Source organism: Oncorhynchus nerka, linkage group LG27 (assembly GCF_034236695.1).
Source record: "Oncorhynchus nerka isolate Pitt River linkage group LG27, Oner_Uvic_2.0, whole genome shotgun sequence".
NCBI lineage: Eukaryota > Metazoa > Chordata > Actinopteri > Salmoniformes > Salmonidae > Oncorhynchus > Oncorhynchus nerka.
The window spans coordinates 45,481,991-45,508,952 of record NC_088422.1 but is presented as its reverse complement, the minus strand read 5'-3'; the positions used below and the strand labels follow the sequence as shown (position 1 = coordinate 45,508,952).

Genomic DNA, 26,962 nt, shown 5'->3' with positions numbered 1-26,962 from the left:
TTTCAAATAAAATAAATTATGCGACCATTACAATTAAAGCATGCTAGCTAACTTACTCTTACAGCCATATACTGTATATATACGGTACATTCGAAAAGTATTCAGACCCCTTGACTTTTTCCACATTTTGTTACGTTACAGCCTTATTCTAAAATGGATCAAATATTTTTTTTAACCTAATTAATCTAGACACACTACCCCATAATGACGACGTGAAAACATTTTTTAGAAATGTTAGCAAATGTATTACAAATAAAAAGTGAAATACCTTATTTACATAACTATTCAGACCCTTTGCTATGAAATTAGGTGCATCCTGTTTTCATTGATCATCCTAGAGATGTTTCTGCAACTTGATTGGAGTCCACCTGTGGTAAATGCAAATGATTGGACATGATTTGGAAAGGCACACCTGTCTATTTAAGGTCCCACAGTTGACAGTGCCAGAGCAAAAACCAAGCCATGAGATCGAAGGAATTGTCCGTAGAGTTCCGAGACTGGATTGGGTTGAGGCTCAAATCTGGGGAAGGGTACCAAAAAATATATGCAGCATTTAAGGTCCCCCAGAACACAGTTCCCTCCATCATTCTTAAATGGAAGTTTGGAACCACCAAGACTCTTCCTAGAGCTGGCCAACCAGCCAAACTGAGCAATCGTAGGAGAAGAGCTTTAGTGAGGGAGGTGACCAAGAACCCGATGGTCACTCTGACAGCGCTCCAGAGTTCCTTACAGAAGGACAACCATCTCAGCAGAACTCCACCAATCAGGCCTTTAGACTAGAGTGGCAAGACCGAAGCCACTCTTCAGTAAAGACACATAAAGGTGCCAAAAGACACCTAAAGGACTCTGAACATGAGAAACATGATTCTCTGGTCTGATAAAACCAAGATTGAACTCTTTGGCCTGAATGCCAAGTGTCACATCTGGAGGAAACCTGGCACCATCCCTACAGGGAAGCATGGTGGTGGCAGCATCATGATGTGGGGATGTTTTATAGCGGCATGGACTGGGAGACTAGTCAGGATCGAGGGAAAGATGAAAGGAGCAAAGTACAGAGAGCTCCTTGATGAAACCTGGTCCAGAGCGCTCAACACCTCAGACTGGGGCGAAGGTTCACTTTCCAATAGGGCAACGACCCTAAGCACAAAGTCAAGACAACTCAGGAGGGGCTTCAGGACAAGTCTCTGAATGTCCTTGAGTGGCCCAGCCAGAGCCCATACTTGAGCCCGATCAAGCATCTCTGGAGAGAAAATAGCTGTGCAGCGGCGCTCCCCATCCAACCTGACAGAGCTTGAGAAGATCCGCAGAGAAGAATGGGAGAAATTCCCCAAATACAGGTGTGCTAAGCTTGTAGCGTCATACCCAATAAGACTCAAGGCTGTAATCGCTGCCAAAGGTGCTTCAACAAAGTAAATAGCAAAGTGTCTTGTAAGTAAGCATTTCACTGTAAAGTCTACACCTGCTGTATTCGGCACGTGACAAATAAAATTAGATTTGATTTTGTTTTATTTAACCAGGTAGGCCAGTTGAGAACAAGTTCTCATTTACAACTGTGACCTGGCCAAGATAAAGCAAAGCAGTGCGACACAAACAACACAGTTACACATGGGATAAACAATAGTACAGTCAATAACACAATAGAAAAGTCTATATACAGTGTGTGCAAATGTAGTAAGATTTCTGGGGGGTAAAGCAATAAATAGGCCATAGTGGCAAAATAATTGCAATTTAGCAATTAAACACTGGAGTGATAGCTGTGCAGAAGATGAATGTGCAAGTAGAGATACTTGGGTGCAAAGGAGCAATTTGGATTGGAGATGCTTAATGTGACTCTCGAAGTAGAGTTTACAGTCTAGACAGACACCTAGGTATTTGTAGTTGTCCACATTAGAGGTCGACCGATTATGATTTTTCAACGCCGATACCAATACAGATTATTGGAGGACCAAAAACCCGATACCGATTAATCGGTCGATTTAAAAAAATATATATATATATATATATATATATATTAAAAATAAAAATAAAACATGTATTTGTCATAAATAAAATTACAACTACTGAATTAACACTTCTTTCAACTTAATATAATACATCAATAAAATCAATTTAGCCTCAAGTAGATAATGAAACATGTTCAATTTGGTTTGAATAATGCATAAACAAAGTGTTAGAGAAGAACGTAAAAGTGCAATATGTGCCATGTAAGAAAGCTAACGTTCCAGTTCCTTGCTCAGAACATGAGAACATATGAAAGCTTGTGGTTCCTTTTAACATGAGTCTTCAATATTCCCAGGTAATAAGTTTTAGGTTGTAGTTATTATAGGACTATTTCCCTCTATACCATTTGTATTTCATTAACCTTTGACTATTGGATGTTCTTATAGGCACTTTAGTACTGCCAGTGTAACAGTATAGCTTCCGTCCCTCTCCTCGCTCCTCCCTGGGCTCGAACCAGCAACACAACGACAACAGCCACCTCAGAGCGAGTGAAGTTTGAAACGCTATTAGCGCGCGCTAACTGGCCAGCCATTTCACTTCGGTCACACCAGCCTCATCTAGGTATGATAGGTTTGAAGTCATAAACAGCGCAATGCTTGACTCACAACGAAGAGCTGCTGGCAAAACGCACAAAAGTGCTGTTTGAATGAATGTTTACGCGCCTGCTTTTGCCTACCACCGCTCAGTCAGATACTTAGATACTTGTATGCTTGTATGCTCAGTCAGATTATATGCAACACAGGACACACTAGATAATATCTAGTAATATCATCAACCATGTGTAGTTAACTAGTGATTATGATTGATTGTTTTTTATAAGATATGTTTAATGCTAGCTAGCAACTTACCTTGGCTTACTGCATTTGCGTAACAGGCAGTCTCCTTGTGGAGTGCAACGAGAGAGAGGCAGGTCGTTATTGCGTTGGACTAGTTAACTGTAAGGGTGCAAGATTGGATCCCCCGAGCTGACAAGGTGAAAATCTGTCTTTCTGACCCTGAACGAGGCAGTTAACCCACCGTTCCTTGGCCTTCATTGAAAATAAGATTGTGTTCTTAACTGACTTGCCTAGTTAAATAAAGATTCAATAAAGGTGTAAAAAAATAAAATAAAAAAATTAATTGGCGCCCAAAAATACAGATTTCCGATTGTTATGAAAAAACTTGAAATCTGCACTAATTAATCGGCCATTAATCGGTCGACCTCTAGTCCACATATTCTAAGTCAGAACCGTCCAGAGTAGTGATGCTGGACAGGCGGGCAGGTGTGGGCAGTGATCGGTTGAAAAGCATGCATTTAGTTTTACTTGCATTTAAGAGCAGTTGGAGGCCACGGAAGGAGAGTTGTATGGCATTGAAACTCGTCTGGAGGTTAGTTAACACAGTGTCCAAAGAAGGGCCAGAAGTATACAGAATGGTGTTGTCTGCGTAGAGGTGGATCAGAGAATCACCAGCAGCGAGAGCGACATCATTGATGTATACAGAGAAGAGTGTCGGCCCGAGAATTTAACCCTGTGGCACCCCCATAGAGACTGCCCTCTGCAGGATAACAGGCCCTCCGATTTGACACACTGAACTCTATCAGTGGTTGGTGAACCAGGTGAGGCAATCATTTGAGAAACCAAGGCTGTTGAATCTGCCAATAAGAATGCAGTGATTGACAGAGTCGAAAGCCTTGGCCAGGTCGATGAAGACGGCTGCACAGTACTGTCTTTTATCGATGGTGGTTATGATATTGTTTAGGCCCTTGAGCGTGGCTGAGGTGCGCCCATGATCAGCTCAGAAACCAGATTGCATAGCGGAGAGGGTACAGTGGGTTTTAAAATGGTCGGTGATCTGTTTGTTAACTTGGCATTCAAAGACTTTAGAAAGGCAGGGTAGGATAGATATAGCTCTGTAGCAATTTGGGTCTGGAGTGTCTCCCCCTTTGAAGAGGGGGATGACCGCGGCAGCTTTCCAATCTTTAGGGATCTCAGACGATACGAAAGAGAGGTTGAACAGGCTAGTAATAGGGGTTGCAACAATTTCGGCGGATCATTTTAGAAAGAGAGGGTCCAGATTGTCTAGCCCAGCTGATTTGTAGGGGTCCAGATTTTGCAGCTCTTTCAGAACATCAGCTATCTGGATTCAAGTGAAGGAGAAATGGAGAGGCTTGGGCAAGTTGCTGTGGGGGGTGCAGAGCTGTTGACCGGCGTAGGGGTATTCAGGTGGAAAACATGGCCAGCAGTAGAAAAATGCTTATTGAAATTCTCAATTATCGTAGATTTATCAGTGGTGACAGTGTGTCCCAGCCTCAGTGCAGTGGGTAGCTGGGAGGAGGTGCTCTTATTCTCCATGGACTTTACATTGTCCCAGAACGAGTTTGTGCTACAGGATGCAAATTTCTGTTTGAAAAAGCTAGCCTTTGCTTTCCTAACTGCCTGTGTATATTGGTTCCTAACTCCTCTGAAAAGTAGCATATCTCTGGGGCTATTCGATGCTAATCCAGTACGCCACAGGATGTTTTTGTGCTGGTCAAGGGCAATGAGGTCTGGAGTGTACCAGGGGCTATATCTGTTCTTAGTTCTAAATTGACATGAATACTTAAGTAAATGTGATATACATATATCTTTTTTTTATAAATTACCAAAAAGCTGTTTTGCTTCGTCATTGTGGGGTAAAGTGTGTAGATTAAGGGGGGGGGGGGGACTATTTAATTTATTTTATAATAAGGCTGTAACGTAACAAAATGTGGATAACGTCAAGGGGTCTGAATACTTTTCCAATGTACTATAAATGAGCTTCTGCCACTCCAACTACATCCAGCCCAAGGTGCTGTAAACAATGAGAACGGGCCTTGTGATCAGCGCTGTACATTCTAGAACCCACATGTGACCTAACATCGGGGAGCGGCGTGTAGAATTCACAACCCGCCCTCCCCTGACAGCGAGCTTCTCTGTGCCCATTTCCTTTATGATGTCTTGGAAACTAGACTCAGTAGCTCGCTGCTGGTGGCATGATTAATGTACACCCTCTTGTACACCTTTGTTTTTAGGAGCGTAGCGTTTTTGTCCGTTACAGATTTCTTGTGTTCATTTTTTTGTTGTGTTGGTCGATTTTATTTGAATGGTATAACACTTTACTTGACACCCAGCGTCATAACACGTAACGACACGGTCAAAACCATGTCATAATATGTCATAACACGTAAGGACACGGTCAAAACCGTGTCATAATATGTCATAATATGTCAAAACCATGTCATAATTTGTCATAACACGGTCAAAACCATGTCATAATATGTCATAACACGTAAGGACACGGTCAAAACCATGTCATAATATGTCATAACACGTAAGGACACGGTCAAAACCATGTCATAATATGTCATAACACGTAAGGACACGGTCAAAACCATGTCATAATATGTCATAACACGTAACGACACGGTCAAAACCATGTCATAATATGTCATAACACGTAAACGGTCAAAACCATGTCATAATATGTCATAACACGTAACGACACGGTCAAAACCATGTCATAATATGTCATACGGTCAAAACCATGTCATAATATGTCATAACACGTAACGACACGGTCAAAACCATGTCATGTAATATGTCATCAAAACCATGTCATAATATGTCATAAACGTAAGGACACGGTCAAAACCATGTCATAATATGTCATAACACGTAAGGACACGGTCAAAACCATGTCATAATATGTCATAACACGTAACGACACGGTCAAAACCATGTCATAATATGTCATATGTCATAAACACGGTCAAAACCATGTCATAATATGTCATAACACGTAAGGACACGGTCAAAACCATGTCATAATATGTCATAACACGTAAGGACACGGTCAAAACCATGTCATAATATGTCATAAACGTAACACGTAAGGACACGGTCAAAATGTCCATGTCATAATATGTCATAATATGAACGACACGGTCAAAACCATGTCATAATATGTCATAACACGTAACGACACGGTCAAAACCATGTCATAATATGTCATAACACGTAACGACACGGTCAAAACCATGTCATAATATGTCATAACACGTAACGACACGGTCAAAACCATGTCATAATATGTCATAACACGTAACGACACGGTCAAAACCATGTCATAATATGTCATAACACGTAACGACACGGTCAAAACCATGTCATAATATGTCATAACAGCAAACATAACTTGTCATAATCTGTTGTTATATGATCATAACACTGTCGTAACATATATTTAGACCTGGTGTGACATATATTGTTTTATTTTATGGCTGGTTATGGCACCTACACAAGAGTGCCAAAACCCACTACCTACCACACATGGCAAAACATTCCATCACACCATAGCTTAGGTGTCAACAGTATGTTTATGTTATATTAAAAAAAGGTTTTAATTGACTGTGTTAAATGATCATTGTAATTGCGCACACATTGATGTATAACATGCACCTACCACAATGCTCTATTGCTGATGACTGGGATGAATGCAGGAGCAGATTTCAGGAGCGGGACAAGACCGTCTCTTTTTGACTCATGACTGATATAAGGGCATTTATACAATGGGTGGGTCTAATCGTGAATGCTGATTTTGTTAAAAGCGCATTCCAGACGGTGTTGATCATAATGCTTCTTGACAGTGTCATAAAGTGTTTTGTTAGTCCAAGGAAAGTGACACAAGATGGTCATAATGCTTCTTGACAATGTCATAAAGTGTTTTGTTAGTCCAAGGAAAGTGACACAGGATGGTCATAATGCTTCTTGACAATGTCATAAAGTGTATTTTCTACAAGTTATTTAAAATATGATGGGAAAAGCATGACTGTAAAGTATGCATTACAACAAAAACAAAGGATAGAGACAAACTTTCAAGTTAAAGTAAAGTTCTTGGCAGGGAAAAACTGGAACTGTGCATTCGGCAGGTAGCATTCCCCTGGCATCCGCCGCCAAACGCAGATTCGTCCGTCGGAATGCCAGATGGTGAAGCGTGATTCATCACTCCAGAGAACTCTTTTCCACTGCTCCATAGTCCAATGGCGGCGAGCTTTACACCACTCCAGTCGATGCTTGGCATTGTGCATGGTGATCTTAGGCTTGTGTGCGGCTGCTCGGACATGGAAACCCTTTTCATTAAGCTCCCGACAAACAGTTATTTTGCTGACGTTGCTTCGAGGCAGTTTGGAACTCGTTAGTGAGTGTTGCAACCCGAGGACAGACAATTTTTACACGCTATACCCTTCAGCACTCTGCCATCCTGTTCTGTGAGCTTGTGTGGCCTACCACTTCACAGCTGAGCCGTTTTTGCTCCTAGACGTTTCCACTTCACAATAACAGCACTTACAGTTCACCGGGACAGCTCTAGCAGGGCAGAAATTTGACTAAGTGGCTTGTTGGAAAGGTGGCATCCTATGATGGTGCTACGTTGAAAGTCACTGAGATTTCCAGCACGGGCCATTCTACTGCCAATGTTTGTCTTTGGTGATTTCATGGCTGTGTGCTTGATTTTATACACCTGTCACCAATGGGTGTGGCTGAAATAGCCCGAATCCACTAATTTGAAGGGGTGTCCACATACTTTTGTATTGCTAGCTTAAACGGACAGATTTTTATGGGAGTTGTTTTATTATGCTAATTAAGATTATTTGTGCATATTTTTGTTTTAAGACATTTATAATAGCTTTAGCTTCCTTGTGTTTAGGACAGATTCATTTGGCAATAATAACTCCTGGTCTGTCGTTGTGTGATTGTTTTCTTTCTGAAGTCACACACATTATGACCTTCAATTTCGGCTCATGTTTTAATAACACAGTTCAGTGTTCAGGCTGACTTTGTTTTCTTTGTATGTGTCAGCGGACGCACAGGGAGTATATTCTAGAACTTTCAGTTGGGTACCTAGATCACTAACCTCGGAGTCTGATAGAAACACTGAGGGAAGAGGGTTGTTATTTCAAGTCCGCTTCTAGGTTAGTGACTTGGTCGAGCAAATCCTCAAAGTGTTTTTTTAAGCTCCTCTCGAATAAGCTCAATTTTCTCTCTGATGTCAGCGGCCACTTTTGTCAGTGATGGTATCCTCCGAACTTTGAATGCTTGTGGAGAGTCTACATTCATCATTCTCAATTTCTTGTCATTTGTGGTTGTTGTGTCATCGCACACAGCTTGTTTGCATTCGAAAAGAGGGACTTTGCTAAGCCATTAATAGTAGTTAACAGTGTCCATTGATGATAGTGCCTTCTGGCCCGGGGGAGTTTTAAGATCCCAGATGCTTGTTCGGAATGTTAAAATACATCGCTTGTCTTTCGTATCAGTGATAAATAATACTTTTTTAAAAAGGTTAAATTACTACACACCTTATCTCCATATTACACTGCTTGTTTACAGAAGACATAGGCTAATTAGCTATCATGCGTGCTCCGAAACACCTGTAAGTGTAACTGGGGTGGAAGTGTAGTTTGTCAACTTGAGGCACACACAGCTTATGGATCTGTGCAAAACTGAGTGACTTTTTTTATTTGAAAGATTCTTTCTCGCTGATATGGAAGGTAAGGGGCATATCAGCATATGTTTTAGAAAACTGTTTCGTAAGCGATGATTACTGACGTTTCTAAACGTTAAAACCCAGCGTCGGAATCGTAGTTCACATGCAGCCAGCCGTGGGCGAGGCTAAGCGCTGAAAACCCTACGGATAATAAGGGTTTTCGAGAGCTAGGACTTCGCTTGCGGTTTGCTGGCTTAGTAGCTTACTTGTTTAAAAACAATAAACTGGCTCCATGCAAAAAAGCTTAGACTTTATGTAAAAGCTTTGGAGATTTTTGCTAATTATGTCATTTAAATGTAAAAACTGTTAAAATATTTGTCATGGGGGCGAGGGGTTCATTACTGAGGATGGGAGTAAGCTAATTGGTTGAAATCAAAACCTGCAAACACACTGGGTTCCCAGGACAAGGGGCAGGTTTCTAGGAAGGCCTATCTGGCCAATCATCACTTTCAGCCAGAAACAGCAGAAAAACAGCAATGTCCTGTTACATGTTGGTAAATATCAGACCATACCAATACACTGTTAGCCGGTCCCACAGTTTGGAAAAGTATTCAGGCCCCTTGGGTCTGAATACTTTTGTAAATAAGGTATTTTCGTTTAAAGAAAAATCCATTTTAGAACAAGGCTGTAACTTAACAACATGTGGAAAAGGCAAGGGGTCTGAATACTTAACGAATGCACTGTAATTTGGACCTCCGTGGGTCTGTGCTATCCCTAACAATGGGAATATGTATCCATATTAGAGACACAGTAGGAAAAATAATGAAATGTTACAAATGCACGGCAACATCTGCCTCCATCCCTTCCCCCTCCAAGGGCAGAAGACGACTATCAGCATGTGAGACCGACAATAGCCGAGGGATGTAGGACATTTTTACCAGACACCAGTTGTTCCAAGAAGAATAAAAACAGGGATGGACAGAAGGAGAAGGGGGGATAATGATCAGTCAGAACAGAAATTATGAAAATGTTTGACCACAGCAGGTGTTGTTATTAAGGGAGGTTTCACGCCAAGTGACTAGTGGACACTGGTACACTGGCAGGGACACACGTTTCAGACATGCTCTTCTGATGTAAGGTGGACGGTGTGATAGACATGGTCTATAGCAGGGTTCCCCAACTGTCGGCCTGCGGGCCAAATTCGGCCCACGGGTGATTTTATTTGGCCCCCCAAGTAAAAAATGTAATGAATTTAGAAGTTTCGTTGTTGGATATAAAATACTGTAACGTCACCAGGAAATCAGCTCAGTGATTGATTCAGGAAATCTGTTCCCAAGTATTCCCATGCATAAATATAGACACATACAGTCCCTTCAGAAAGTATTCATACCCCTTGACTTATTCCACATTTTGTTGTATTACAGCCTGAATTAAAAATGGATTCACTTTTTCTTTTTCCTCCCCCATCTACACACAATACCTCATAATGGCAAAGTGAAAACATGTTTTTAGAAAATGTTGCTAATTTATTGAAAATGAAATACAGAAATATTTCATTACATACGTATACACACCCCTGAGTCAATACTTTGTAGAAGCACCTTTGGCAGCGATTACAGCTGTCTTTCTGGGTAAGTTTCTAAGAGCTTTCCACACCTGGATTGTGCAACATTAATATTATTATTTTCAAAATTCTTCAAGCTCTGTCAAATTGGGTGTTGATCATTGCTAGACAACCATTTTCAGAACTTGCCATAGATTTTCAAGTTGATTTAGGTACAAATGGTAACTCGGCCACTCAGGAACATTCACTTCAATCTTCTTGCTAAGCAACCAGAGTAGATTTGGCCTGTTTTAGGTTATTGTCCAGCTTAAAGGTGAATTCATCTCCCAGTGTCTGGTGGAAAGCAGACTGAACCAGGTTTTCCTCTAGGATTTTGCCTGTGCTTAGCTCCATTCTATTTATGTTTTATCCTGAAAACCTCCTCAGTCCTTAATGATTACAAGAATACCCATAACATGATGCAGCCACCACTATGCTTGAAAATGTGGAGAGTGGTATTCAGTAATGTGTTCTATTGGATTTGCACCAACCATAAAACTTTGTATTCAGGAAAATAGAAGTGAATTGTTTGAATGTATTACTTTAGTGCCTTGTTGCAAACAGGATGCATGTTTTGGAATATTTTTATTCTGTACAGGCTTCCATCTTTTCACTCTTATCAATTAGGTTAGTATTGTGGAGTAACTACAATGTTGTTGATTCATCCTCAGTTTTCTCCTATCACAACCATTGGCCTCATGTTGAAATCCCTGAGTGGTTTCCTCCCTCTCCAGCAACCGAGTTAGGAAGGATGTCTGTATCTTTGTAGTGACTGGGTGTATTGATACACCATCCAAAGTGAAATTAATAACTTCACCCTGCTCAAAGGGATATTCAAGGACTGCTTTTTTAAATTGATACACATTTACCTTCTTTGCGAGACATTGGAAAACTTCCTTGGTTGTTGTGGTTGGATCTATGTTTTAAATTATAATTGTGTGTGTGGGGTACAGAGATGAGAGAGTCATTCAAAAATCATGTTAAACACTATTATTGCACACAGAGTGAGCCGAGATGGGGGCGACCTCGGGGCTTTAAAAAAAAAGTATATTTAATAATGCATTGCAGGCATCATCACCGCTTCTGCATGCTGGCATAGAGAGGTAGAGCAGAGGCATTTGCACACATGGGGATTTGTTTTTTTTAAGCCTAGGGTCCGCAATTTTTTTTGCCTTTTTATAAATGCATTTCATGCAATTCTACATCTTTTTAGATGTATGGAGACTTTAGAATAATCTCTTTTATTACTCACAAAAGATTGAAATGATAACACTGACAAACTGAGAATCTGAGATCAATAGAAACGACTGTGTCTTGAATCCATCAATAGCCTATGCTTAGGTGTGTGGAGACACACATGTCGTATAATATGAGGAGGAAATTATAGTCCTGAGAAAGCTTTCTCACCCAATGATGTGCAGCTCACTCACCAAAGATTGCTGATGCGCTCGTGCCAAAAGCCTATCTCTCTCGTTTTACTGTTCGCTCAATAGGCCTATTTTGAAGTTGAGAACATATTTGGTAGTCTACGGACAGATTACTCTTCTCTTTTCAGCATAATCTATTTTGCGTCCCAACAATTTGTTTTCCCACAATTCTATTTGAAATATTTGCGAAAGGCCTGTTTTGGGCACATGCTGTTCACTGACAGATTTGCCACGTGTTCCAGACTGTAGGCATGCCTTGTGATTGGGCTACACACAATCCACAGCTACTGTAGGCTATATATATTTATTAAAAGCTATTGATTCTCTGTAACGAAATTATAGGCTGACTCCTGGTCTTTCTTTCTGAACAGACAACAAGAGTTCTGTATCTTTGGCAAATGTATTTACATTTATCAGGGGTGCTGTGGCACCTCCAGCACCCTTCTCGCGGCTGTGATTCTATAAGGAAATAAATGAAGTGCAACGCTGGAGAAATGAGAGTTGGCTCATGTCTATCAGAGCAGAAAGAAGAAGAAAGTAAATGTCATTCTAGTTCTGTGAGAGATACAGGATCTTCTCTCTCTCTCTCACCACAGCAATGGCCATGTGTTGGTCTACAGTCAACATTGTGTGCAAACCGTAAACCCGGGCCGGCCCAACAATCAATTCTTAGAATATCAGGCACGTTTTCACTTTACATTTTTTACGGGGCAGGAAGATAAAGAGGAGGCAACTTGAATTAACTCTGATTTTATTTACATTGCAAACAGTGAAAATAATGTTTCATGCCATGAGAGGTATAGGATCCTAGCAAATGGGTCCCGGGATGAAACAGCCCAATATCGAGAGGTGCCGGATCCTGTTCCGGCAGGATCCGGCACAAATTAAGCGCTGGCGTAGGCCATGCAGTGACAAAAAAAAATCAAAATTTTATCCATTTTAAATTCAGGCTGTAACACAACAACAACAAAAAGGCAAGGGGTGTGAATACTTTCAAAAGGCACGGTATGTTATCGTATGCCAATGTAATACATTATTATGTTTTGTGAACTACTATATCTGTTTGGGCTTCTTGCCAAAATGATTTGTTATTATCTTGACCATCCTCTCAAGAAAAAAATGACCAATGGCTGAATGCAGTTTGGAACCTCTAGTCTATAGACTGTGAAACTCTGGTCCTGGGAGTCCCAGGGAGTACACACTTTTGCTCCAGCCCAACTCGAAAACACATGATTAAACTAATTGAGGTCTATATTGAAAACCATGATATATTGGTTCACTGGTCCACTTCTTTCTAGTCAGTGGATAATGCATGAGGAGAAAGAAGCCATTTTAGACTAAGATACACCCAAAGTCCTGTCACTAGTAACTAGTCATTCATATAGGGGAGAGTAGGGTAAATGAAGACATTTATTACCTTCAGCATCTTGTTGTTTAGGGAAATATAGTATTCTTTCTAACAAAGATATCTACATTTATTTCAGGATTTTGTGTATCCCTGGAAATAATCTGAATTCATGTAAACATTACAGTTTTGAAAACATAGCTTGGAGTATGGGTTAGTTGAGCCGTGGGACAGGCTAAGTTAAGCCGCTTACACATTTCTGTATTTAATTCAATATTAATGCTACCTTTTTACAACCATGTCTATTTTTATTTCCCAAAGACAATTCATCACAATCACAATAGTTTTTATGCGTTTTAATCATTTTAAGCACTCCCTTACTGACCTTTGGCCTCTGACAGTGCACCCTGATCCCCCGGTGGCCCTGAACTGGACGCTGTTGAACGTCAGCCGGTCGGGCCTGAACTATGACATCATGGCGAGCTGGGAACCCCCGCCCTCGGCTGACGTATCCGTTGGATGGTTGACACTGGTGTACGAACTCCAGTTCAGGAGGAGGAACAGCTCACACTGGAAAGTGGTGAGTCACACACAGGCACACTCACACCCATACCCTGACTGCACATCCGGGCTATTACCCAGCGGCCTCTGCAGTTTTGAGTGCTAGACCACACTGAAACTCTGTCGACACCATAACAAGAAGAGAGATCCTGTTGTTGACTGCCTCAATCAACGACAGAGCCAAGTTTGTGTTTGTGGCATAGAAGAGTGTTTATGGAATAAAACGTAATTTAATGTATAAGAGGGAGACATAAACCTTTTATTTGAACATTTTGTAGCTTTCGATCGTATTCCTCTCTTACAAAAGTGTTTTCCTTTGTCTCCCGCTCTCTTTCAGTTGGAGCATGAGTTTGGCACTCAGAAGTCAATCTACGGCCTTAGTACAGGAGAGGAGTATGAGGTGCGCGTGCACTGCTCAATGAGGGCCTTCAATAACTTTGGGGAGTTCAGTGATGCCATCTTTGTCCATGTGTCAGAGATTCCCAGTAAAGGTGAGAGGTCAGGGCAGCACGGGTTGGGGTAGAGAGGAGGGACAGTGTTGTTTACACAAAGAACAAACATAGCTGCCATCTTGCGCAAGGAAGACACTTATCCGGGATAGGGTAGGATTACCACATAATGCTAATAGTTAAATCATTGTTATTTATTGATTTGGTGATGATGATGATGATCCTGTTCCAGAGTCCACGTTCACTGTGACTCTGGTCCTGATCTTCGGGGCTGTGGGAGTGGCCATTTTCCTCATGCTCATCATCTTCTCTCAGCAGCAGAGGTGAGGACAAACAAACAAACACAAATGCACACACACTTCTGTCATCTTCATCTCCTCTCTCCCTCTTCTTCTCAGACTTATGGTGATTCTTCTGCCTCCTGTTCCTGCACCCAAAATCAAAGGGATTGACACAGAACTGCTTAAGGTAAGACTAAAAACACTGTGTGCATGCATGTGTGTGTGCGCGTGCATTTTGTCTTGTGAGTAGGTGAGTAAGAACACTATATACACAAAAGCATGTGGACACCCCTTCAAATTAGTGGATTCAGCTATTTCAGCCACACCTGTTGCTGACAGGTGTATACAATTGAGCACACTGCCATGCAATCTCCATAGACAAACATTAGCAGTAGAATGGCCTTACTGAAGAGCTCAGTGACTTTCAACGTGGCACCGTCATAGATTCAGTTCGTCAAATTTCTGCCCTGCTAGAAAAGTGTATGTGCTGTTATTGTAAAGTGGAAACGTCTAGGAGCAACAACGGCTCAGCCGCGAAGTGGTAGGCCACACAAGCTCACCGAATGGGACCGCCGAGGGCTGAAGCGCATAGCGAGTAAAAATTGCCTGTCCTCAGTTGCAACACTCACTACCGAGTTCCAAACTGCCTCAGGAAGCAATGTCAGCACAAGAACTGTTTGTCGGGAGCTTCATGAAATGGGTTTCCATGCAGCCGCACACGCACACAAGCCTAAGATCACCATGCGCAATGCCAAGCGTCGACTGGACTGGTGTAAAGCTCGCCACCATTGGACTCTGGAGCAGTAGAAACGCATTCTCTGGACTGATGAATACGACGGACGAATCTGGGTTTGGCGGATGCCAGGAGAACGCTACCTGCCCCAATGCACAGTGCCAACTGTAAAGTTTGGATGAGGAGGAATAATGGTCTGGGGCTGTTTTTCATGGTCCAGGCTACGCCCCTTAGTTCCAGTTAAAGGAAATCTTAACGCTACAGCATACAATTACATTGTAGACGATTCTGTGTTTTCAACTTTGTGGCAACAGTTTGGGAAGGCCCTTTCCTGTTTCAGCATGACAATGCCCCCGGGCACAAAGCCAGGTCCATACTGAAATGGTTTGTCGATTGGTGTGGAAGAACTTGATTGGCCTGCATAGAACCCTGACCTCAACCCCATCGAATACCTTTAGGATGAATTGGAACGCCGACTGCAAGCCAGACCTAATCACCCAACATCAGTGCCCGACCTCACTAATGCTCTTGATGCTGAATGGAAGCAAGTTCCAACATCTAGTGGAAAGCCTTCCCAGAAGAGTGGAGGCTGTTATAGCATCAAAGGTGGAGACCAACTCCATATTAATGCCCATGATTTTGGAATGATGGGTTCGACAAGCAGATGTCCACACACTTTTGGTCATGTAGTGTATTTAGTATGTGAAAACAAGTTTGTTATGGCTCAGACAGAGCGCAATACAGATGATTATTCATTTAAATCTCAGGCTCTTGTCTAAGTGTCCCTATGAACAGTAGATAACACATTGTAATAGGCTGGGAATTGACATGATCAGGGCACGCTCAAAGAAATAGAATCTAGATTCTATTTCTATGGGCAAGCTATACTGATACAATAGGCTTTGTTTGAACAAAAAAAATTGGGGCTTGGCAGTGAAATGTGGTACAAGATGATTGAAGGGCTTGCAGTACTTGAATTCAGAGCTTAGACATGTAAGTACCTCTGTCTCAAACCCATACCCTCCTCACAAACACTCTCTGCCTCTATCTCTCCCTCTGCCTCATCCACGCCCTATCCAGAAGCGAAAGCTGAATGAGCTGAACTTCCTCCTGAGTGTTGGTGGCATGGGGGGTCTCCACCCCTACCCCCCTGACCTGTACCAGGACGAGCCCTGGATTGAGTTCACCGAGCTGGACGCAGACGAGCCTGAGCCTGGGGAGAAGGAGGACAACCAGAGCTCGGACACACAGAGACTGCTGAGCCTGGGTCACAACAACCACTGCACAAACCATGGCTGCTCTCACACCCTCAGGTATGGATAGGTTTGCAAAGCTACTGGTCATTTACCAAAGTTACCGGAATAATCCATGGTAATTTTGGTAATTTATACTTTTTTTTGGTGTTCATACAGTATATACAGTAGTATTCATTTTGTATGTCTGTGTCATATTGTCCATGAGTTTCCAGTAGATAGACCATATGGTTCAAGAGAAAATAGCCTAATTAATGATCTAATCAACAATGGCATTATTTTCAATTAACTCTGCAACTCTATCAACTATTAACTCTTTTGACAACTGCCAACAGTCTGGCGCCAAAACATTTGCAAAAAATATGACATATTGACATAGTAAAATAAATGAGTGTGTCAAAATAAAAATTTATATTTAATGCTGAAACCAGATTGCGAATTAAACCGTGACATTCGGGGGGGGGGGGGTCTCTTTTGGGTGCGCGTGCATAGATGTATTTTTTGGGGACCTAATACTAAAGATGTATTTTAAATGTAAAAATGTATTACCTTTTAATGTGGCATAAACCAGTCATAATGTTTTCATCTGATTGTCAAACAAATCACTTCAAAAAGTAGGCTATCTGTGCATGTTTGTCCATTCCAAAATAATTACCGTATCCATACAATGCATATAATAGGCCTACATGCATATAATAGGCCTACATAAGTTGAATCAAAACACGTTTAGACCCTATTCGTGAGTTGTCCATAATTCATCAGTTCATAATCAATGGCAATTGCAGAATGTCATTAGGTACACTTTTTGGTGTTTTGTAAACAGATGTCTATTTTTGATCATCAAATGGGGCGAGTGTACATGCAGTTTGGATGCTGGAATTCTTTTGGACTGGACAAACATGCACAGGTAGTCTATTTTCTGTAGTGATTTGGTAGACAATCAGATGACAACATCATGACTGGTTGTGTTCATTCCACGTTAAAAGGTCATTCATTTTTAGGCTTACATTAAAGCTGCAATATGTAACTTTTGGGGATGACCCTCTGAATTCACGTAGAAATGTGTGTTATAGGTCTGTCGTTCTCATTGAAAGCCAGTCTAAGAAGCTGTAGATGTATTCTATGTGCGCTATTCTATGCTTCCCATTCTTAAGTTTCATTTTTGCATTTTTTACTTTCAGTTTTGTACATCAGCTTCAAACATCTGAAAATATAATATTGTTGGTTATGGAAAATATATTTCACAGCGGTTTACATGGTGCAATGTTTCTTTACACGATTCTTGCTTGTTTTGTCAGAAAAACTGAAATTAGGCGAACTATTCGAACTTTTGCAACCAGGAAAGTTCTGCATAGTGCATCTTTAATTGATGCATCTTGCTTACAAATTGACCTATTTTGTAGCCTGAAAAGCCGGGACAGCTGAAATGTGGCTTAAACTGTACCAGGAAAAACTAGATGGTCAATTTACATGACTAGGCTTCATCGTGTATTACCGTGAATTTCAAACAGGCCTACCGGCAGCCAGTAAAAATAAATTGGTGGGTAATCTCTGATTGCCGGTGGAGGTGAAAAAAGTAACACTCCCTATACTTTCACTGCATTTTTCTGGGGGGAAAAAGTGAGTAAATTGCATTTACTTGCGTTTACTCATCACTGGGCCTACACCACTGCTGGTAGCCCACCCTCTTAGCCGAGGCAATTTTACACACATGAACACATACAGAACAGGTAGCCGACATTCAATATAATAGTTGAATGAAAACATGTTTACACACTATTTCATCACCGATCGTGTGACACAAAACACGTCTTTCTTTCCTGACATGAATGACATTTATTGGTGTTATTTGTCATTATTAAGCATTTAACAATTGACTTCGAACATTGAACATTAAACCCTGTACGAATCCTGGATCTTGTAGATCTCGGAAAATGCACTAAGTGTAACTATGCCTACGTAACATTGAATTATGTTTTGCCGTTAAAACATGTGCACACTAATCCAAAATAATGTATGCTTCTAACCGAAAGAGTCAACTGTAGGCCTACTGTCATCAACGTATACTTGTTGGATGGATTGGATGCTCATTCGTGTCTAGCTGTAGGCTGCTGTACATTAGGAGAGTGTAGACTGGAGCCTCTTATGGAGGCATGAAGCAGCTCTTACAGTAGCGATGACAACTGGAATGGTAACTCTCTGTCCTCCTTTCTCTCTCTCTTTCGCTCTCTCTCTCTCTCTCTCTCTCTCTTCTCCTCTCTTTCTCTCTCTCTCTCTCTCTCTCTCTCTCTTTCCTCCTTTTCTCTCTCTCTCTCTCTCTCTCTCTCTCTCTCTCTCTCTCTCTCTCTCTCTGTCTCTCTCTCTCTCTCTCGCTCTCTCAGCATCCCTGATAATGACTATGATCCAGAGCTGCCTGACCAGGAGACCCTAATGTTGATGGCTGCCCTCCTGTCCAGCCAACCTGAAAAAGTTGAACCCTGCCTGGGGAACCAGCGGAGCCACTCCAACCCCCCGGCTCTAGAGGTGCTGGATGTCCCATGCCCAAGGCTCCAAGCTCCAGAGCGAGGGGAGAGGCCCCTGGTCCAGACCCAGCTGGGAGGCCCTCATAGCTGGGTCAACATAAACTTCTATGCCCAGGTCAGCGATGTAATGCCCGCTGGAGGGGTGGTGCTCTCACCAGGCCAGCAGGTCAGAGCCCCAGAGAATGCTATAACAACAGAGGAGGATAAGAAGAAGATTGGGAAGATGGAAGGAGGAGAGGAGGAGAGTGAAGAGGAGGAGGAGGAGGAGAGAATAAATAAGAAATTGCCGTCTCAGCTGCTGGTGGTGGATCCTGAGGCTGGGGGCTACACGACAGAGAGTAGTGGCCGGCAAATCAGTACCCCTGACCCCTCCTCACCTGGGGAGGTTTACCACGCCTTCCCCCCACCTCCCCCCTATCTCCTGCATACCACCCCCCTAGGGGACTACCAGTCCCTGTACATCCTTCCCAACTCCCCTGCTCAGTTCCTGCCCCCTGTTTTGGACTACACTGTGGTTCAAGATGTTGACTCCCAGCATAGCCTTCTCCTCAACCCTCCTTCCCCACAGGGGACCCCCTCCTGCCCCCCACAACCACCCTCCAAGCCCCTGCCCACAATGCCCATAGGGTACCTCACCCCGGACCTGTTAGGCAACCTCTTGCCTTAAAGAAAAAAACACCACCCAGGAGGCCTTGGGGCATAGAGGTCAGAGTTCACAGGCCAGGAAGTCAGTAATCATCCCAGAAAGACAGTCTTGTTCTACCTGAAACCAAATATGTTACGGGACAGACAGGCACGATGTTTGTTTGAGAGGGTGATGGAAGGGAAGCTGGGAAAGAGAAACGTTTCGATGTTGTGTTTGGGTTTTATATAAGTGATACTGGAACTTGAGGAAAGAGTAAATTGGCCTTTCTGGTTTGACAGAGCTTAAAGGAAGACTTGTGTTGAACAAATCTTACAGTGCTCTGTCTGACTAAGACCGAGACACCCAAAAACCCACAGTCTGAAACCTTTAAATGCACAGATTTCTAATATAACGTTACACACAGATAAACTTATGCACCACAAATACGCAGACAGACAAGCTCAGACATGATTCTAGTTGTATGTTATCTGATACCTTTAAGTATCTATCATTTGACTGATTAAGTGCTATGTAAACATTTTCCTTGCAGACACACCCAGTCCCACCTTAATGTTTCCTACTATGATCTATTATAGAAATGTCAGAGAGAAGTGAGTAAAGAAACAAGCTCACATATGTCATATAACATATAGATATTTAATACTGTAGCATATTGGCTTAAGTCTTAACTATACTGTAGATGGATCAAGTAACAGAATGTAATGGAGAATAACAAGCACATTTATACAATCACACACACGCACACACATTTACATCATCGTTATCGCCGCATTAATTGACAGAACACTTAAGTGTGCTGTTTTGTCAAACTTACCGCTACAATGAGCGCAAAGTGACTATCGGTGACTATTGTCGTTCATTTAGCACTCGTTATTTTGCTTAGTAGCACATTTTCATGCTGATATTTAGCTTTGAATTCTTGCAGCAGAATCATTGAATCTTTACCAGACTGAGGTCACAGTATTGAACACAGCCATTAGACAACCTGTCTGTACTCAATGTGAAAACTCACTCTGATTACCATAATAAATAGAGGTCAAGGCAGCTCATAACAGCGAACATGTTTCACTTGTGTAATGAGACATTAACAAGCACAGACTGGAGTCTCACAATACAGGAAAGACTGCTTTTGTATGTTCTACTTACTTTGCCTTCATTTTAATTGCAGGGACAATAACTGAAAATGTGTAAAGAGGTACTTAGGATATGTCTTTCTCTCTGTGTTTCTGCTGTTCTCAATGCAGTTGCAATGCCAATGTTAATGTGCTGTCGCTTGAGCTTTATGATAGTGGAATGAGCCTCTTTTGATGTAGTGAAACGTACTTAGACACTCAGGGTTTTCTATATGCACCCAACTTTGCAAACATGCCCAAGCAAGCACACACACACACACACACACACACACACACGCAAGCACATACATACACACCATTTCAAAACGTGGAAAAGACCGTATCCACTTTTCTTTTGAGCTGACATATACACACGCACACACATTGTTGTAAAAAAAAAAGAAACTGGTGGTGAATTGGAAATGTACTAGTTTGTGTATCTGATCTGCATTAGTCATTGACAAGACGCTCCGTAGACACAGCAGATTATACATGTATCATCAGAAGAAAGATCATCTTCATCCCGAAGAGAAACCATCCGATCCAGTGGTTGGGTGAGCAGCTGGAGTATGTGTTTGGTGTTGGACATTGTACAGTGTAGTCATACTTGTTCATAGGCAATGGAGCGCTTTAAAGGTGGATGTGAACTTTTCAGGGCCATCATTATTGGAGAGTCTTGTCTCTGTGTATGACTGTGGCATTCTGTCAGATCCATTCAGCGTATACACTCTTAGGGGGAAAAAGGGTTCTTCGGCTGTCCCCATAGGAAAACACTTTGGTTCCAGGTAGAACTACTAGAACTACTTCTACTTGTTTTAAAAAAATGTTTATTTAACTAGGCAAGTCAGTTAAGAACAAATTATTTTTTACAATGACGCCCTACTCCGGCTAAAGCTGGACGACGCTGGGCCAATTGTGCGCCGCCCTACGGGACTCCCAATCCCGGCCGGATTCAAACCAGGGACTGCAGTGACGCCTCTTGCACTGAGATGCAATGCCTTAGACCGCTGCGCCACCCGGGAGCCGCTGTGCCACCTTGGAACCGAAAGGTTTCTACCTAGAACCAAAATTGGTTCTTCAAAGGGTTCTTCTATGGGGACAGCAGAAGAACCCTTGTAGGTTCTAGATAACACCTTTTTTTCCCCCCTAAGACTGTACAAACTGCATCACAAGGACTGAAAGCCTATCTGTAAGTGCAGAATATCTGTTACTATTTTGTGGTGTTCCCTACAGGAGCTCTTTGACCGTTACGATTCGTAAATATGAAACATATATTATGCCGGCACGTTAAGAATGTTCAGTTCAGAGTTCAACATGGACAATATCACTTTTCAGTTGTCTATTCAACAATTCATGAATGATGATAAGTGTTTTTAAACGGATAATATCACAACACAACCTGTTCAAGTGTGCCATTCTCTGGCATGCTTATTCTCTCTCGCTCTCTTCTCTTAAGTGAACTGCTGCTGCCGCCATTGCTGCCGTTGCTGATGAGACCAGCATGCAAACATTGAAACAGAAATCTACAAGTGCCGTAACAACTATGTGTGTTGAATTTTGTTTTGTTACTAATCAGAAATGTTGCTGTTAGGTACATTTCCCCGCCTGCATTCAGCCTTACCACGGGCTTATACATTAGGGTGCAACTTCACACAAGGTTGAGATCGAAATGCGTTGTCTCCAACAGACTTCATTCAATGTTGTGTAGTAGAATATGACAAAAGTGTCAGCTCTATACATTGCATTTCTATCTGCAGCATTCTAAAACTTTGCAACAAACTGAATAAGCCAGAGGTGCCTTTGTGTATATACAGTATAAGGAAAGAGATATCAGATTATTTCAATATTTAAGTACTCATCTAACATTTGTGACCGGCCGGCTCAAACCAGTCTTATTTAGCAAAATTTGAAATTGTCTTAGCTAACATTCGGCTATAACTAGCCAAGAAAATGGCTCTGAGATACGAAATATTAAGATCATCCACATAACGTGAGCTAGCGAGCCAGCCAGCTAATGTTAGCTAGCTAACAGCACACTTTAACTTGAAATAAAACCACTTTCTGTCAAAATAGAAACGTGTAATATCTGAAAATGTAGCTAGCTAGACTAACTTATAATGTAGCTAGCTAGACCGTATACATCATGATTCATGGATGGACCCATCTCCTGTCGGATGCCATGGTTGCCCTTAGTTTGAAGATGTAATCCGGAGACAGGTGGTTTCTCCAGCTCCTTAGCTATCATACTCGAATTCCACTCATTTCAAAACTCAGTCCTCCAGAAAGTGGAGCGCAACAGTTATGCAGTTTTACTACTCGATACATTAAAACAAAAGCCGTGTTAGACAGGATTACCTAGACATACTGACCAGCTCAAATAGACAGAAGCTTGCTATATGGCAGACCAATCCAAACTCATCTCTCGGCATTTCCACTCATTATCTCAGCCAATCATGGCTAGCGAGAAGGTTGCTCACGTTTTCTGTGGCTAAACCAACTAGGCTCGTAATTTAACAACTTATTTGTATTTACAGATGGCATACAAGTTTGTTATTAAGGCATATGAAAGTTCATACTGTATGTTCGAGAATTTTTTTTTTTTGGATTCAAAAAACGGCTCTCCTATGAAGTAGTGACCTGTGACATACGCCTAGTTTCCTGAAACGAGTCACATTTATGGATGTTTGAAAAGTTACAGATATAGGAAGAGAGAACGGAGAACAACTCTATTCAAGCTTACGAGACATCTGTTTACCATTTGTGCAGTGGTGGAAAAAAGTACATGATCATACTTGAGTAAAAGTAAAGATACCTTAAAAGAAAATTACTCAAGTGAAAGTCACCCACTAAAATATTACTTGAGTAGAAGTCTAAAGGTATCTAGTTTAAATGTACTTATGTACGGTGGTGGAAAAAGTTCTCAATTGTCATACTTGAGTAAAAGTACAAAGTAAAAGTAAATGCTATACATGAAATTCCTTATATTAATAAAACCAGATGGCACAATTTTCTTATTTTTTAAATGTATTTACGGACAGACAGGGGCACACTCCAACACTCACATAATTTACAAATGCAGTATTGGTGTCTAATTATTCTACCAGATCAGAGGCAGTAGGGATGACAACGTGTTATATTGATAGGTGCGTAAATTGGACCATATTGCTCTCCTGCTAAGCATTCGACATGAAACGAGTACTTTTGCGTATCAGGGAAAATGTGTGGGAGTAAAAAGTAAATACACTATATGACCAAAGGTAGGTGGACACCTGTTATATATCCATATTTTGTTTTTCCCTGTCCATATTTTGAATTTCAGACTAAATCAAGTATCTGTGAATTATCTATCATGAATGCATAGCAGAATCTGTTTTTACATTGTAAACTCCTAAGCCTTCTCACTGTCAACTGCGTTTATTTTCAGCAAACTTAACATGTGTAATATTTGTATGAACATAACAAGATTCAACAACTGAGACATAAACTGAACAAGTTCCACAGACATGTGACTAACAGATTTGGAATAATGTGTCCCTGAACAAGGGGGGGAGGTCAAAATCAAAAGTAACAGTCTGTATCTAGTGTGGCCACCAGCTGCGTTAAGTACTGCATTGCATCTCCTTCTCTTTGACTGCACCATATGTGGCAGTTCTTACTGTGAGATATTACCCCACTCTTCCACCAAGGCACCTGCAAGTTTCCAGACATTTCTCGGGGGAATGGCCCTAGCCTTCACCCTCCGATCCAACAGGTCCCAGACGTGCGCAATGGGATTGAGAACCAGGCTCTTCGCTGGCCATGGCAGAACACTGACATTCCTGTCTCGCAGGAAATCACACACAGGACGAGCAGTATGGCTGGTGGCATTGTCATGCTGGAGGGTCATGTCAGGAAGGCTACCACATGAGGGAGGAGGATGTCTTCCCTGTAATGCACAGCATTGAGATTGCCTGCAATGACAACAAGCTTAGTCCGATGATGCTGTGACACACCGCCCCAGACCATGACACACCCTCCACCTCCAAATCGGTCCCGCTCCAGAGTACAGGCCTCGGTGTAACGCTCATTCCTTGGACGATAAATGCGAATCCGACCATCACCCCTGGTGAGACAAAACCACGACTCGTCAGTGAAGAGCACTTTTTGCCAGTCCTGTCTGGTCCAGCGACGGTGGGTTTGTGCCCATAGGTGACGTTGTTGCCGGTGATGTCTGGTGAGGACCTGCCTTACAACAGGCCTACAAGCCCTCAGTCCAGCCTCTCTCAGCATATTGTAGACAATCTAAGCACTGATGGAGGGATTGTGCATTTCTGGTGTAACTCGGGCAGTTGTTGTTGCCATCCTGTACCTGTCCTGCAGGTGTGATGTTTGGATGTACCGATCCTGTGCAGGTGTTGTTACACGTGGCCTGCCACTGCGAGAACGATCAGCTGTCCGTCCTGTCTCCCTGTAGCGCTGTCTTCTCACAGTACGAACATTGCAATTTATTGTCCTGGCCACATCTGCAGTCTTCATGCCTCCTTGCAGCATGCCTAAGGCACGTTCACACAGATGAGCAGGGACCCTGGGCATCTTTCTTTTGATGTTTTTCAGAGTCAGTAGAAAGGCCTCTTTAGTGTCCTAAGATTTTCATAACTGGGACTTTAATTGCCTACCGTCTAAGTGTTAGTGTCTTAACGACCGTTCCACAGGTGCATGTTCATTAATTGTTTATGGTTCATTGAACAAGCATGGGAAACAGTGTTTAAACCCTTTACAATGAAGATCTGTGAAGTTATTTGGATTATCTTTAAAAGACAGGATCCTGAAAAAGGGATGTTTCAATTTTTGCTGAGTTTATAAGAATTGGACAGGGAGAAACCTATCAATAAGCTTCAATGACATTCTTTACAATATTGCCTTGATATTCACCAGAAAGATAAGATAATGTGTGTGTTGATCAGCCTATAAGAAACATTCCTACAGAGTATTTTGTATATGGTCATACAGTATAGATACAGTAGTACAAGTATTCTTTCAAGACATAAGCCAATATCTTGCTGTAACTAAACCCTATATTGTATTTTGCTTTTCTACAATCCCATGTCATTTGTGCCAAAGACATCTTAACATTTTCATATGTTGACATTAAAAGAGAGATGAGGAAGGGGGCTATAGTGACTTAAATCATTACGCGGATTCTGTTGCGAAACGTTTCTTAAACGGTTTCTTAAAATGGTAGCAAACGGGGAGGGATTTACCTCAGTTTGTCCATTATAAACTCTAGTTTTAGTTGCAAAACGTTCCACTGGCTCAGGTTTTGTTTGTTTGCTTGACGTTGATTGGCTAGTGATGATATTGGCTATACAGCATGCTTGACATCATTTGACAGGATCTGGTTCAAGGGGCTTGATGTTCGACGGGTTTCTCATGCTTAAGTTGGTGTGTTCTGAATTGTGTTCCTCTTTTGTTTCATGTTCAATATCTTTCAAAAAGGTACACAATAAATATATATTATCTTTGTCAGTTACGTATTTGTACATTGTCATTTCTCACAATACCTACAATGTGTGAACAACATGGAGAAGTACCTGTTTAGATACAAAGATGTAAGTCCTGAATGTATGGACCAATAAACCTTCTGATGCAGAATGAAGTAGGAGCATCATTTAACTTAGCTAAGGCCTGAATGTATTGACTAATAAACCTTCTGTGGCAGAATGAAATAATATATTTCACACTTTAGGTTGAGTTCTCAATGTACTGTGACGGTGCAAGGAGTAAAGAAAGAGAGAGAGAGTGTGTGTGTGTTTGTGTGTGTACTTATGAGAGTGTGTGCATTTGTCCATGCATCTGTGTGTGTCTCTCTCCGTGACTAAGTGGACCAGGAAGCGTCCTGGAAGCAGCCCTGTGTCGTGGGGAAAGCAGATCGGCCAATTAGACAAAGCCTGTGTACTCTGCTGCACAGTGTGGGGCTGATTCGATCAGAGAGCCAGCCTCTCACAGCTCTGCGTCTCTGGACATTGCAGGTAATTACCCATAAGTCACTACTCCCCCCTGTATTGGATCTTCAGGCCAATTACGCCCACGCTAGCTGCCCACCCTGCCCTCGTTTATTGCTTCTGCTCGCTTGTTCCACCTTTTTAGAAGAGCATTCTCAATGGTCATTCAGCTCCATTACAGGGATGAGTTGCTTTAGCGATGGTTCTGGAGGCTGGAAGATGCTTTTTATAGGTGGAAGAGGATGCCTTGACCCCATTACGTAACTCATTAAGTATATGTGCTGTGAACAGGCCAAACTTAGGCCTCAGAGGTAAGGCACTGGTTGTTGTGATACGTGCTACAGTGTTAACATGAGGAAAGAAAGAGAAGAAACACTGGTCACATTTATTGGTTTATTCGTTCCCCATGAGCTTTTTCCAAACTATTCATTCTGGGGTCCACACAAAAACACAAAACACTATGAGTAACAAAACACTGATACACTGATAGACAAGTACAGTCACGCACATTTTAAATACGATATACAAACAATACAACTAAAGAATGTGTGTGATAGTGTGTCTGCGT

General features: G+C 41.9%; 1 protein-coding gene across 3 annotated transcripts in view; it reads left to right on the top strand.

The window, feature by feature from the left end:
* ghra (growth hormone receptor a) overlaps nucleotides 1-25,922 on the top strand; it is a 76,095-nt gene extending 50,173 nt beyond the window's left edge. For all 3 annotated transcript variants that reach the window (XM_029638387.2, XM_065011705.1, XM_065011704.1), the window contains 6 exons: nucleotides 13,258-13,436; nucleotides 13,755-13,908; nucleotides 14,099-14,189; nucleotides 14,265-14,334; nucleotides 15,961-16,193; nucleotides 18,515-25,922. In XM_029638387.2, coding sequence (XP_029494247.2) covers nucleotides 13,258-13,436; nucleotides 13,755-13,908; nucleotides 14,099-14,189; nucleotides 14,265-14,334; nucleotides 15,961-16,193; nucleotides 18,515-19,322 — 1,535 coding nt within the window. In that variant the 3' untranslated portion in view covers nucleotides 19,323-25,922. The remainder of the gene's footprint in view (nucleotides 1-13,257; nucleotides 13,437-13,754; nucleotides 13,909-14,098; nucleotides 14,190-14,264; nucleotides 14,335-15,960; nucleotides 16,194-18,514) is intronic.
* Nucleotides 25,923-26,962: the final 1,040 nt, after the last annotated feature.